At 52.1% G+C, this 14,661-nt stretch overlaps 1 protein-coding gene across 2 annotated transcripts in view; it reads right to left on the bottom strand.

Annotated features, from left to right (window-relative positions):
- NOS2 (nitric oxide synthase 2) overlaps positions 1 to 14,661 on the bottom strand; it is a 48,284-nt gene that overhangs the window by 10,893 nt on the left and 22,730 nt on the right. For both annotated transcript variants that reach the window (XM_063628749.1, XM_055257767.2), the window contains exons 8-18: positions 13,980 to 14,121; positions 13,711 to 13,850; positions 11,852 to 12,026; positions 11,660 to 11,761; positions 6,892 to 7,086; positions 5,783 to 5,865; positions 4,937 to 5,081; positions 3,551 to 3,655; positions 2,170 to 2,219; positions 1,606 to 1,780; positions 335 to 467 (exon numbers count right to left, since the gene is read on the bottom strand). In XM_063628749.1, coding sequence (XP_063484819.1) covers positions 335 to 467; positions 1,606 to 1,780; positions 2,170 to 2,219; positions 3,551 to 3,655; positions 4,937 to 5,081; positions 5,783 to 5,865; positions 6,892 to 7,086; positions 11,660 to 11,761; positions 11,852 to 12,026; positions 13,711 to 13,850; positions 13,980 to 14,121 — 1,445 coding nt within the window. The remainder of the gene's footprint in view (positions 1 to 334; positions 468 to 1,605; positions 1,781 to 2,169; positions 2,220 to 3,550; positions 3,656 to 4,936; positions 5,082 to 5,782; positions 5,866 to 6,891; positions 7,087 to 11,659; positions 11,762 to 11,851; positions 12,027 to 13,710; positions 13,851 to 13,979; positions 14,122 to 14,661) is intronic.

The following is a 14,661-nucleotide window of genomic DNA, read 5'->3' as shown; positions in this document are numbered from 1 at the left end:
AACTGCAATTTCTCCATCTGTGCCTTTCTCCCAGGAGGAGTGTCCAGGCTCACTTAGCCCATGTGGGCCAGGAGCCCCGCACAGTGCCTGACACACAGTAGGCCCTCAGCAGACGCTGACTCCTTCTGTCTCCACCGCCCTCTTGGGGCTCCCTCTGAAACAGCCTCCCTCAGAGCCTTGAGTCTTGTACCCTAACAGGCTCTTGCATGCAGTGAGAGGGAGGCCCTGAGGCCAGCTGTCTCTGTTCAGAAAGACCTGGGGGTCTCCTTGACCATGGGCTCAGGGCTCAGACCCCAACACAAACAAGCCCCGTGTGCTGCAGAGAAGCAGGTACCTTTGCTGAGGTCCAAAGGCTGTGAGTCCTGCACAAGCCTGTAGCGGTGCGGGTCCCAGGTCACATTGGAGGTGTAGAGCTTGGGGATCTGAATGTGCTGTTTGCCTCGGACATCAAACGTCTCACAGGCTGCCTGGAAGAAGGTGGAGCAGACTGGGGTTAATGGTCAGCAGCAGCAGCATCCCCACCACTGGGCCTACCACTTTTTAGTCGCTTACCATGGGCCAAACACTGAGCCGTGTGCTTCGTGTAACTTCAAAGCACACTTACCTGATAGGGTGACAGCAAGGACTCAAAGAGGTGTCTGGGCTTGGCCCATAGTAGCTATTGCTACTATTATAAATACTGCTTTGTTTTTGTTTTGAGACAGGGTCTCACTCAGTCGCCCAGGCTGGAGTACAGTGGTGCCATCATAGCTCACTGAAGTTCCAACCTCCTGGGCTCAAGCAATCCTCCCGCCTCAGCCTCCTGAGTAGGTGAGACTACAGGTGGGCACAACCAAGCCCAGCCAATTTTCTGTATTTTCAGTAGAGGCAGGTTTCACATGTTACCCAGGCTAGTTTCGAGCTCCTGGGCTCAAGCGATCTGCCCACCTCAGCCTCCTAAAGTGCTTGGATTCCAGGCACGCTCCACTGTGCCCAACCATTATGAATGCCAATATTGACATGATCTTGTTGTATCCTCACGCCCACACTGGGAGAGGTCTGATTGCTCCTATGTTCCTGATGTGGAGCCACATGGAGGAGGCCCCGGCTTTGGAACCAAGCCTGCCCCGATGCAGGCTGATGCTCCTAAGCACCACCGCTGAGTGACACTCTGCATGAGTGATGAGTTCCCTAAGTGACTGGGGCCAATCACAGCAATAAAGAGCTATGGAGATACTGAGTGGATCCAAAGTGGATCTGCCACTGTGTGGTGTCTGTCCCCAGGCTCTCTGTGGCTGTAAGACTGAAACAGACACAGTAGTTAAGAGGTGACCTAGGTAGTCAGTGGGGGAAAGACCTTAAACTAAAAGCTCCCTAAGGGCAGGGGAGTATCTGTGCCACCTTCTCCCCCAGAGTTGTGTTCACAGGGTGGAGCTCTTCTAGGGGGCTGAGGGACAGCAGCAATGACCTAAGCCCTCAGGCTTGTGGCCCTGGCCCATGCCTGGGACCACATCTACAGGACCACGGGCAGAGGTCATGGCACCTGGGATGCCCAGCACAGATGTCCTAGGCATGAATGCACCCTGTCATGTCCCTGCTGTGGGGCAGCTCTGGCTGGGAACTGACCTTGAAGGTTTGCACGGCCCAGCTGCGGAAGGCATCCTCCTGCCCGCTGAGCTCATCCCCTTCTCCAGTCGGGGTGAGCTGAGAGGCCCCCAGGTGGGACAGCTTCTGATCAATGTCATGAGCAAAGGCGCAGAACCGAGGGTACATGCTGGAGCCGAGGCCAAACACAGCGTACCTGCCCGAGGACACACATAGAGACTCATGTACCATGCAAGCAGCACCTGGCACCCAGCACCCAGCACCAATAGCCTGGAGGGCCAGCCCCAGACTCTCCCCCTCCAGCTGGAGAATGGAGCTGGACCCCCTTCTGGTCCTCTCCATCCCCTAGCCTTGTCACCAACTCCCATGACCACCCCCATGCTTGGCCTGCAAACCTGTGAGAGGACTTGATTTCTGTGGTTTGACCCTCGACACATTCTGAGTACAGACCTTAGACCCAGGGTCTCTCTGTGCCTGCACGGTTCTGAGAAGACCCCCTGTGCACACCCAGTTCCATCCCCTGAACCCAGACTTTGGGTCCACAGGGAAGGGCTAGGAGGTGTAGGACAAGGGAAAAAGCTTTACCTGAATTTGTTGTTGAGCTCTTTCAGCATGAAGAGCGATTTCTTCAGTTTCTAGAAAGAGAGGGAACGACAGAGTTCTCAAGCCAGGATGAAAAAACACTGTTTTTTCCTTTCTTCTGGAAACCTGGCCACAGCTGGCAGGAGATGGTTCCCGGCCCACAACGGAAGTTGGTTTATGTATGGGGCCACCTGGCCAAGGACCTGGTTGTCAGCTGACAAGTTTAGCTTGTCTCTCACTCCAGCTAAACTGTAACAACTCGTGTAGGCCCTGCCCCTTAATGGGGGACCTGGAACAGCCGGGCCCCCACCCATCCAGCCCTGGCAGAGGGGGCCTGCCTTATAGCAGGGCCTCTCCAGAGGGGCTCCTAATGGGCGGTGATTCTGTTTGGAACCTGGTAGAAGCAACAATTGGTCCTATAGTCTCTGCAATAAGGCTGGCTTTCAAGGAACCCAAGATGATTCCAGGAGGTATGTGACCCAGCAGAACTAGCGTCAAGTATTTACTCCCTTTTCATAATTTATTTTTTAGTTATTCCCATTCAATTACATTTTCATTTTTCTGAGCACTGGAGAGACAGTCTCAAATTGGTGCTAATAGACCTTTAATACCTCTCTCATTGCCTAGTACTCTTTTTTAAAAACAAAGATAGCTGAGCATGGTGGCTTATGCCTATAATCCCAGCACTTTGGGAGGCCGAGGCGGGCAGATCACCTGAGGTTGGGAGTTCAAGACCAGCCTGATCAACGTGGAGAAACCCCATCTCTACTAAAAAGAAAAAATGAATACAAAATTGGCCAGGCGTGGTGGCGCATGCCTGTAATCCCAGCTACACGGGAGGCTGAGGCAGGAGAATCACTTGAACCCAGGAGGCAGAGTTTACAGTGAGCTGAGATCACACTATTGCACTCTACCCAGGCAACAAGAGCAAAACTCCATCTCAATAAATAAATAAATAAATAAATAAATAAATAAATAAATGAATAAATACCAAAAACCAAAAAAACAAACAAAAAAACAAAGAGCAGGCCTTGGCCAGGGAATAGTATCTAGCTAAAATTCATTAACTTCATTTTGTTTTCATTGAATTTATGTTTTGCTGCTTTCCATTTGTGAGAGTGATACAAGTTTCCTTTAAATATGAATTTTTAAATACAAACAGGTAGGCCATTCACAGAAATATGTTAAATATGTCATAGGAAAGGTGGCACTCCCATACGGCAATAATTACGACGGAGGCCGGCAAATGACCTGAGTGACCCGGAGTGACTTGAGCACTGACTCCCAAACGCCCTCCGTAGGACGTGCTGCATTCCCCACACCCTTTCCTGGGTCCTCCTGTGCCCTACCACCCCCTAGACCAGCCAAACCTCATGCCACCCACCTCTCCATTGCTGGGGCAGTCTCCATTGCCAAACGTACTGGTCACCACCAACAGCAGCCGCTCTTCCTCTAGGCAGCTCAGCCTGTACTTATCCATGCAGACAACCTGGATGGCACCCAGTGGACAACAGCCCTCAGCTCCCAGTAGGGCCCTCCCTACCCTGCCCACACACCCTGGGCTTCCTCCCACACTGTCCCCAGGCTGCGGCTCCTGTGTTCATCTGTCTCTCCCAGGGCCCGGCACAGGCGTGGCACAGAGGAGGTGAATGAACTGATTTGAACACATCATCCTCTGTTCTCCTTCCCCGCTCAAGCCCTACGGCTAACCCATCGGCAAGCTCTGGAAGACCTGTCTCCAAAATACTGCCTTTCCCACGTCTAAATGCCTCTCACCATGTCCACTACTATTTGCAATTCTCCATGTGTGGAAATATTTCCACAAAATTGGAATGAGCAGGTCACAGCTGTGCCCGGAGGGGATGGCCGGGGAAATGTGCCCTCGCCTTGCTGTTCTATCCAGGCCCACCCAGCGGAGGATGGGGGACCTGCCACCACTCTCCTGGCAGTTCCAGACTCCTGGGAGCCGGCAGATGAGGCTTGGACCCAAGAGGTGTTTTCAGCGACCTGGCTGACCTGGTCATCAGTCAGTGCCCTCTTGGCCTAGGCCTCTACGTGGCACAGACCACAGCTTATCCCATCGTGGCATTACACTGGCCTGTGCCCTGTCCTCAGAGTCACATCCATCTCCCAGAAGCCGTGTGACCCTGAAAAACCCATCAACCTGTCTAACAGTCAGGTTCCTCCTCTGTGAATTAACAATGGCATTGACGCCTGCTTTGCAGGGCGCTGGGAGGGGAGAGTGAGGTGTATGCTGGAGAGCTCCCCACGGGCAAGGCCTGGCTCTGCATCACTCACTGTCAGATCCTCAGAGCCCGGGGCTGGTCCAGCATGTGGCCACAATTCCCTAAGAGTTGGATTGGATCCGTCAGTGCTGAAGGCAGGGGATAGAGCTTAGACAGACCCTCTGTGGCCTTTTTTTGTTTATCTGCAGCTTACTCATCTCTTCCCCCTTTTATATGCATCCTGCAGAGCAGGTGTTCAGTGAGCCTGAAAAAAGTTCAGCTAGAGCAGCTGATGTATATTGAGGCCTGGATTCATTGTGAAAGTGTTTCTCAAACTGTGTTCTCCAGAACACCATGAAAAATTCATCTACTGTGGAAGTTTGGGAATCCCTGTACGCAAGTCTTTCCTCCTCTTCCAGATTTATGATGCACATTAGCACATCCAAGGCTCTGAGACATCCAGGACTGGGGAAACCGTTTTAACTTTTCCTAGACTCCCCTGCACACAAGCAGAAAAAACAACAGCCAACCCACTGAGCCGGTACCTTGGGGTTGAAGGCACAGCTGAACAAGGCCCCCAGATCCCAGGCCAGCGCCTCTGATTTTCCTGTCTCTGTCGCAAAGAGGATGGTGACTTTGACTCGGGATGCCATTGTCTTGCGCATCAGCATACAGGCAAAGAGCACAGCTCTGTGGGGACAGACAGACAGGCAGGCGTTGTGTGCTGAGTCAGCCTTCCAGAAGAAAATGGGGGACCAGGGGAATGGGAAGGGACAGCGTTTAATGTGGGTCAGGTTGAGGGAAAAGCAAGCTACGTTTCTCACCAGCCATGCATCATGACAACTCACCCTTTTCCTCCCCTCACCCACTACTATAGGCCCCTTTGGGAAAAGGGAGGAGAGAGAAGGTTGGAACAATGGCAGCAGGGGACCCTTGGAATTGGCGACTGGACCTCTGTGAGCCAAATTCCACGAAGAATATACATTCCCAGGCAGGGCGCCGTGGCTCACATCTGTAATCCCAGCACTTTGGGAGGCTCAGACAGTAAGATCGCTTGAGCCCAGGAGTTCGAGACCAACCTGGGCAATACTGCGAGACCCTGTCTCTACAAAAAATAAACAAAATTAGTCAGGCATGGGTTTGTACCTGTGGTCCCAACTACTTGGGAGGCTCAGGTGGGAGGATCACTTAAGCTCGGGAAGCAGAGACTGCAGTGAGCTGTGATGGCACCACTACACCCCAGCCTGGGTGACAGAGTAAGACCCTGTCTCAAAAACAAAAGCAAAAAGAACATCCATTCCCTGTGTTCTTGCCCTTCGAGGACTGGAGGCAGAGGCTGACTAGAAGGAAGAGACATAGTTCACACATCACTGCTAGCCACTGCCACTCACTTGACCAAGACTTTCAATGGAATCTCTCTTCTCTTGGGTCTCCGCTTCTTGTCCTGCCAGACATGGGTTTTCCAGGCCTCTACCTTCAGAAAAGAAAGGAGATGTGAGGGCAGGGCGAGGTCCTGGCTTGGCTCAGCTTGTGGATGCTGGAGTGGTAGAGGACCCTTCGCACCCATCGTGAGCCTGGGAGAGAAGGCTGGCCTGCGCCCCACCCCCATCACTGAACTCCTGCAAGGGAGGGCTGTGGCTGCCTCTCCCCCAGAGTTGCCTCTCCACTGCCTGGCATGGAGCCTGCACATCGAGGGGGGCGGCTAACTCTTATTCTCATTAGTGTCCTCCTGGAAGGAACAGGCTGCACTCCCTTTTGCTTTTAGCATCTTATCACCAGGCAGACGACATAATGTACAGTCCCAACCGAGACACCTTTGAGAGCAAGAAGAGCTGCTACTACAACAGGCAAGACCCTAGGACATGCAGTCACCCTGCATGTGAGGTCCTGTAGATGGAGGAAGCTCTTCCTTTAGATGGAGGAAGCTCTTCTTAAAATCGAACCCAAATCCTTTTTGGCACAAAATGAACTCGTCTCAATAGCTCATGGTTACTGAATGCATTCTGCATTGGGCACTCGGCTGAGCTGTTCCATACACCAGCTTTGCGATCCACACAACCCCCTGTCGTGGAGTGAAGCCCATCCCTTTTAGAGATGAGAAGATCAGGGTCCAGAAAGGTGAAAGGACCCACCCAAGACCCTATTGCTAGGAAGTGGCAGAATCAATAGCGTCTGACTCAGGGGCCAATCCCCTCAGCACTCTGCTGAGTGACTGTTGCCGGACTCTCCCGTGGAAGCAGGTGTAATGACAGACCTCCCATCCGAGCCACAGGCCACTAGCAGTGCAGTGGAAGGCACTTCCTTCAGTGCCACTCTCCGTGGAAATGCACAAAGGCTGCTCAGCATCCTTGAGTGGGGCCTGGAAAGCTCTAACAACATACTCCCGCTTCCCCTTGTGCCCTGCATGTGTAACCATGAGGTGCACACACACACACACACACACACACACATACAGCCACACCTGAGCCCCCAGGAGGGAGAGAAGAGGAAGATCCCTAACCTGATAGTAGTAGAAAGGGGACAGGACATAGTTCAGCATCTCCTGGTGAAACACGGGGGTGATGCTCCCAGACATGGGAGGGACCAGCCAAATCCAGTCTGCCGGGCAGCCCCCACGGGACCGGTATTCATTCTGCATGTACTTCATGAAGGATTCTGCGGCCGAGTGGTGGTCCATGATGGTCACATTCTGCTTCTGTATCAGAAGGCAAGAAGGGGAGTGGAGATAAGGGTAGGGGAATCAGGAGAGGGGCCGGTTGGCTGCAGCACTCCCAGAGAGTGCCTGGGAAGGCCTGGCAATCTGTGACATGGGAGAGCAGCTCCTCCTGGCCCTCTCTTTGCCTGCTGAAAATAAACACCCAAATGGAAGGTGCTTGTGGAGCCTCTGACAGAGCCCAAGAAAGGACATTAGCCAGGGTCAGCCCACAGGTCCCACGGGGGCCTCCCTTAACTCTTTGGGGGCAACATCCAGCCTCTCATGCCCACAGGTCTCCCCAGACTCCCAGCAAATGGCTCTCTCTGGATCTGCATAATTTAAACCACGGCACCTTTTGGCAGGTAAAGGAAATACCATCCCAGCGATTTATGGTGGAGAGTTCTAAGAGTCACTTCCATGGGGTTGTAGCCTCCTCAGCCAAGAAGGAGCCAGACCCCTCCGTGGGGAGGTCTGAAGCATTGGGAGAACTGTAGTGTATGGGAGACGAATCACTCAGTCTGAAATTACGGGCTGTGGGGTCTGACCCCATGGAATGGTCCAGCAAGGCAGCCACTGGCCTCTATGTCTGTGGCAACCCATTCAGTCAAGAGATATTTGTTTAAAATAGTGGTTCAAACTCTGGCTTCTTATTTGCCATGTGACCTTGAGCAATTAGTTCTTTAAGTTTCCTCATCTGTGAAATGGGAAGGATATGAATTCCTATAATGGCCAGGTGCAGTGGCTCATGCCTGTAATCCTAGCACTTTGGGAGGCCGAGGTGGGAGGATCGCTTGAGCCCAGGAGTTTGAAATCAGCCTGGGAAACATGGTGAGACCCTGTCTCTATAAAAATTTAAAAATTAGTAGGCCAGGTGTTGGGGCTTACGCCTATAATCCCAGCACTTTGGGAGGGCGAGACGGGCAGATCACCTGAGGTCGGGAGTTTGAGACCAGCCTGACCAACATGGTGAAACCCCATCTCTACTAAAAAATATAAAAATTAGCCAGGCAGGGTAGCGGCACACACCTATAATCCCAGCTACTCAGGAGGCTAAGGAAGGACAATCGCTTGAACTCGGGAGGCGGAGGTTGCAGTGAGCCGAGATCGCGCCATTGCACTCCAGCCTGGGTGACAGAGCGAGACTCTGTCTTAAAAAAAAAAAAAAAAAAAAAAAAAAAAAGGCCGGGCGCGGTGGCTCACGCTTGTAATCCCAGCACTTTGGGAGGCCGAGGCGGGCGGATCACGAGGTCCGGAGATCGAGACCACGGTGAAACCCCGTCTCTACTAAAAATACAAAAAATTAGCCGGGCGTGGTGGCGGGCGCCTGTAGTCCCAGCTACTCGGAGAGGCTGAGGCAGGAGAATGGCGTGAACCCGGGAGGCGGAGCTTGCAGTGAGCCGAGATTGCGCCACTGCACTCCAGCCTGGGCGACAGAGCAAGACTCCGTCTCAAAAAAAAAAAAAAAAAAAAAAAAAAAAAAAAAAAATTAAAATTAGCCAGGTGTGGTGGCACATGCCAGTGTTCTCAGATACGCGGGAAGCTGATGTGGTAGGAGCATTGCTTGAGCCCAGGAGGTCGAGGCTGCAGTGAGCCGTGATCGTGCCACTGCACTCCAGTCTGGGTGACCAAACAAGACCTCGTCTCCAAAAAAAAAGTTCCTACATCATGAGGTTGTTGAAAGGATGCAATAAGCTGGAATAAGCAAAGCATGGTAAGTGCTTAATAAATGTTAGCTGCTCTTATAATCTCCATCTGCCAGTCACTGCATAAGGCATCAGCGTTATAGAAGGGAAAGACGCAACCCCTTCTCTGCATTAGTCTAGTCTAACTGGGTGGGGAAGCCGAGGAAAATCAGTCATTTTCACATGGCCTGATAGAAACTCTGATGGAGGCAGGCAAAGGTGCTGGGGAAGGGCAGAGGAGAGGACACGACACCAGACAGAGGCCCAGGGCGAGTTGGCGAATTTCGGGAGCAGTTCCTGAGAGGAAGGGAGACTTGTGAGAGGGGTGCAAGTTAGTTGAGTGGGGCACCGCATGAGTCAAGGCAGGTAGGCATGAGAGGACCCAGCTGGTGTCAGGCCTGGGAAGGCCAGCCATGCCTTGTAAATTCCATAGACATACACAAGTTATACATGTGTATATAAAAGTCCGGCCACCACTCTTGTGGACGTGGGCTCTCATTCATTCACTCTTCCAAGACACAGCAACTCCTGGGAGCCAGATCAGTTCTAAGCCCAGTGGTAGCTACAGGATGGGTGCAGTGGCTCACACCTGTAATCCCAGCACTTTGGGAGGCAGAGACAGGTGGATCACTTGAGGCCAGGAGTTTGAGACCAGCCTGGCCAACATGGTGAAACCCTATCTCTACTAAAATTACAAAAATTAGCCGGGCGTGGTGGTGCAATCCTGTAATCCCAGCTACTCAGGAGGCTGAGGCAGGAGAATTGCTTGAACCCAGGAGGTGGAGGTTGCAGTGAGCTGAGATCACACCATGCACTCCAGCCTAGGCAATGGAGGGAGAGTTCATCTCCAAAAAAAAAAAAAAACTCAGTGATAGGCACGATCATGATGACAACATAATAAAACTGTAAGAAAATCATTGCTTACTGAGTGTCCTCTATGGGCCAGGCAGTGCAGCTAAACATTTTGCATGCATTTTTACTTAACTCTTAGAATCCTCAGGTGAGGGAGGAGGCACTATTATCCCCATTTTACAGAGGAGGAAACAAGGGCCCATCTTTTGAAGTTTACCCTGAAGGAGGGTGGTGAGGAAGTCCTGGAGACGCTCAGGCAGTGGAAGGACACAGTCAGCCACGGTCAGGAGACAGCAGAGGCTCACAGATTTTCTGGGACGTATCCACATCCTGCCAGCATCAGGGCTGGTGCTGGGAGTCCCCAGGAGTCAGGATGTGTGGTGCGAGGCCAGCCCTTCCCGAGACAGCGGGGGGCTCTTCCTGTTCCATCTTCCCCTTCCCCATCAAGCACAGGCCTGATCTGCCTATGGGGTGACCCAGTCATGGGGAACAGTGTGTGCTCATCTGTACTCTGTTCACCACTCACATCCTTGGCCCAGCCTAGTGCCCAGCACCAGGCAAATGCTGAGTAAAACATTGCTGAATGAATGAATGACTGCGCAGTGGTGGGATCTCCAGGGCATCTGTCAGCTTTGTGGCAATGGCCGTGGCTTCTAAAGTAGTATCTTCCTACATCTCAGGCCTCCTTCCCACAGGGAAGGGAAGTGTTTCTACGAGTAAGAGCAGCGGATGGGCCAGAGGGCTTAGCCCTACACAGGAGCCCAGTGGCTGTGTGTGGGCTGAAGAGGAGGTGGAGGTTGTCATCTTCGCACAGCAAGCAAGAGCAGCCACAGCTCATAGGTCCCCTCCCAGCATCATTCATTCATGCACGCATCGGACAAGCACTGAAGACCCAGTTTGTGCAAGGCCAGAACGCGGATGTGGCCCTCATCATTCATTCTTCCAAGACACATTGTTTTAGCATCTACCATGTGCCAGACACTCTTCTAGGCCAGAGGTGCAGCAGCAAACAGACAGACAAGGTCCCTGCCCCATGGAGCTTACGTTCTAGTGGGGGAAACCAAACAATAAAGAAAGCCGGCCTGGTGCCGTGGCTCATGCCTATAATCCCAGCGCTTTGGGAGGCTGAGGCAAGCGGATCACTTGAGGCCAGGAGTTCAGAACCAACCTGGGCAACATGGAAAAACACCGTCTCTACTAAAAACATAAAAATTAGGCAGATGTGATGTGCACCTGTAGTCCCAGCTACTCAGCAGGCTAAGGTGGGAGGGTCACTTCAGCCCAGGAAGTCAAGGCTGCAATGATCATGCCACTGCATTCCAGCCTGGGCGACAGAGCGAGACTCCGTCTCAAAAAAAAAAAAAAAAAAAAAAAAAAAGGAAAAGAAAGAAAAAGTTGATGTCCTCTATAATGCCAGGAACTGTATGAGGAAGTATTTTGAAGAAACATAAAATGGTTAAAGGACTAACACAGAGAGACAGGTTGGCAGTGGGGTGAGGGCGTCATTTTACATGGCGTGGTCAGGGAGGCCTTTTTTTTTTTTTTTTTTTTTTTTTTGAGTGGAGTCTCGCTCTGTCACCCAGCCAGGCCGAAGCAGCTGGGGGATGAGGAAGCGCAATGAGATCTCTCCATAGTTTTGCTGTAGAAAGGAGCAGAAGGGTGAGGCAGTGGCTGGAGGGAGCCTGAGGCCTGAGGTTTGGCAGGAGTTCTGTGGTTAGCTATTCATTTATTTGTTTGAAATGGGGCTAGGAGAGCCTGTCTGTACACTGCTGGGAATGACTCAGCAGAGAGAGAGACATTGATGATACAGAGAGAGAAGAGGGAAATTTTTGGGAGTAAAGTCTTTGAGCGATTGAGAGAGGACAGAATTCAGTGCTCAAGTGCAGGAATTGAACAGTCTTGGGAGGTGAGGAGCTGCCTGTTGCTGGACCTCTAGAGTGAGCAAGGGGGCTGACTTATAAATTAAGCATCACATAAGTCACTGGATCAGATGAGCTTCGAACCAAAAAGTCTTCAGACTCACAAAACTCCAGACATACCTGGAAACTATGGAGCACAGCAATGTTGATCTCAACGACAGCCTGGTCTTTCCAGAGCGAGGCCAGCTTGTGCGTTTCCAAGCCCATTCTCCTGCCCACTTCCTACACAGGCAGCGTGAGAGCGGGGAGTCAGTCCCTGAAGCCACCCCCAGGCCCACACCTCCAGCTGGCCAGCTGGGCTGCCTGTGTTACCTCCAGGATGTTGTAGCGCTGGACGTCACAGAAGTCCCGGACTCCGATCTCTGTGCCCATGTACCAGCCATTAAAGGGGCACGCTGGGAACTCCAGGCCGCCCACCTCAAGCAGCATGTTGGCCACTGCAGGCAGGGCGTACCACTTTAGCTCCAGTTCCCGAAACCACTCGTATCTGGCAAAAAGGCAGACACAATTTAACTGGGGCCTTCCTTTTTTTCTTTTTTTTTTTAGTGACTTGGTCTTGCTCTGTTGCCCATGCTGGAGTGCAGTGCAGTGGCACAATCATAACTCACTGCAGCCTTTAACTTCTGGGCCCAAGCGATCCTCCTGCCTCAGCCTCCCAAGTAGCTAGGACTGCAGGCATGTGCCATCTTGCTCAGCTAATTTTTTTCCTTATTATTATTATTATTATTTTGTAGAGTCTCACTATGTTGCCCGGGCTGGTCTCGAACTACTGGCCTCAAGTAATCCTCTGCCTCAGCCTCCCAAAGTGCTGGAATTACAGGTGTGAACCACCATGTCTGGTGCTGGGGGCTTCACTTTTGCACCTTTGGCCTCCCACTGACCCCCCACCTGCCCACCAAGAAAAAAGCTTCAGAAAGAGTCAAACAAGAAAACTCCTTTCCAACAGTTGATTCTGAGTTAATCCCAGCCAGAGAGACGTATTGGACACATAGGATGCCATTTATTAAATTATGCATTCATGCACTCATTCATTCTTGCAAACCTATATTAAGCATCAAGTATGTGCCAGGCTCTGTGCTAAATGCTGAGAATGCAACACAACAGAGCAATTAAGGACTCCAGTGTCAGAAAGCTGGGGTTCAAGTTCTGCCTCACCACTGACTAGCAGTGTGACCTTGGGATTTTTTTTAGCCTCTCTGAGCCTCAACATCCCCATTATCAGAATAGAAATCATAGCATCAAATTCATGGAATTATTATAAAGCTAGTAATATCATTCACTTGTATATTCATTTATTCCACAAATATTTATAACTGAGCACCTACTATGTGCCAGGCACTCTGCTAGCTGTTGGGTATACATTGTGAACAGGAAAGAAAAGATCTCCACTCTCAAGGAACTTGTAGTCTAATGTCTAGACTCTAGATTATAAATGGGTAAACAAATATATAAGAAATAAAAACAAGATGATGTGTTAGACTGAGGGTAAGGGGGCCTCCCCTAGCTTGAGTGGTCAGAGAGCCTTCTCAGAGGAGGTGACATTATAGGAAATACCTTTTGACAAGAAGAAATGAGCCTAGAAAAATTCTGAGGAAAAGGCATGTCAGGCAAAGGGAACAGGGAGTACAAAGGCCGTGAGTCGGGACTGAATTCGGTTCATTCAATGGCCAGGAAGAAGAGCCCAGCCCAATGTCTGCTAGAGAGTAAATCTCAATACGCAGAGGTATCTTTGCAATTATGAGAACTGCCCGGAGCAGGGGCTGGGCCAGTGGGACTCTTGAAGTCACTGCAGCCCTATATGCTCCCGACAGGAGAGGGACAGTTAAGAGCATTGGCAGGAGGGCAGAAGAGGCCTGGGCTGCTCCTTTCCAGAATCTCAACGCATTCATCTCCTGCAGTCACTGCTTCTCAAGCTCCTGGGGCCCCATCGGCCTAAGCCTCTGCTTCCCCTCAGCATCAACACATCCTCCTGTCTGAGGCCCAAGGTGCCAGTGCAGAATGGCTGCAGAATGCAACAGTGACAAAAGAGTCCTTGAAAGCCAGCCCTCTGAGTGTCACCTGCTGCTGGCTGGGCTTTAGGGAAGGTAGGGGGAGGGCTGGAGCCTCACTTAGGAAAGGAGAAGGGCTGTGTGTTGACTCGCCCCTGCCCCCAGCACCCTCAGCCTACTTACTTGGGATGTTCCATGGCCACCTCAAGCACAAGGTCAGGTGGGATTTCGAAGAGCTCAGGGTCACGGCCATCGGCCTGCAGGACCAGGGGGACCACATCGAAGCGGCCGTACTTGGGCTTCCAGCCCAGGTCGATGCACAGCTGGGGAACAAGACAGGCCCTGTGAGTCTGTAAGCCCGGGCTGCGTGTCTCCTCTGGGCTCCACTCTGTCACTCGCTCACCACGGGGCTCCCTGCCCCAGTGGCTGGGGGCTGAGGCTGGGCCAGGTACCTGAGTGAATTCCACGTTGGCAGGGTCCCCTCTGATGCTGCCATCTGGCATCTGGTAGCCAGCATAGCGGATGAGCTGAGCATTCCACACCCGGAAGTCGTGCTTGCCATCACTCCGCTGGGGGAACACGGTGATAGCCGACCTTCCCGGGACAGGAACAGTGCTGTTTACCACCTGGCCCTGGTGGGGGCCCAGCCATCCTGCACTGGCCCTACCTCCCTCTCCACCCTACCTGCTCTGCAGCCCCTGATCCCAAGCTGACTGAGCCAGCCTCCTGACATGCCTTCTCCTCCTGCCCTCCCTCAAGACCCCTCAAAGGGGAACTTCCCATCCATCAGGCAGGGTTAGCTGATCTGCCAGTCTTTCCCTCACTGCCTATGTCTCCGTCCTTGCAGTTGAGTTAGCTGGATGCCTGTCTAGTGCAGGTCATAGGCTCACACTAGCTGGAGCAGCATCTTAGGGTCCTAGTCACTCTCCCTCCTACCCGCCCATACCCCATCTTCCCCCTGCTCCCCCAGCCTAGTCCTGTGTTGGGTTGCATTAGATAGGCACTGAGTGTTTGCTGAACAAAAAGATGAACGAATGACCAAACGAGCTGTTCAGTCCTATTAGCTTTGACCTCGTTGGTTGGGAGAGGAAGGTAACCTCTTAATGTCCCATCCCTTCTAAAAAATGGGAGCCC

The sequence above is a fragment of the Symphalangus syndactylus genome, chromosome 20 (assembly GCF_028878055.3).
Source record: "Symphalangus syndactylus isolate Jambi chromosome 20, NHGRI_mSymSyn1-v2.1_pri, whole genome shotgun sequence".
NCBI classification, from domain to species: Eukaryota; Metazoa; Chordata; class Mammalia; order Primates; family Hylobatidae; genus Symphalangus; species Symphalangus syndactylus.
Note: the sequence above shows the minus strand (reverse complement) of the source record. Positions and strands in the feature narration are given on the sequence as shown.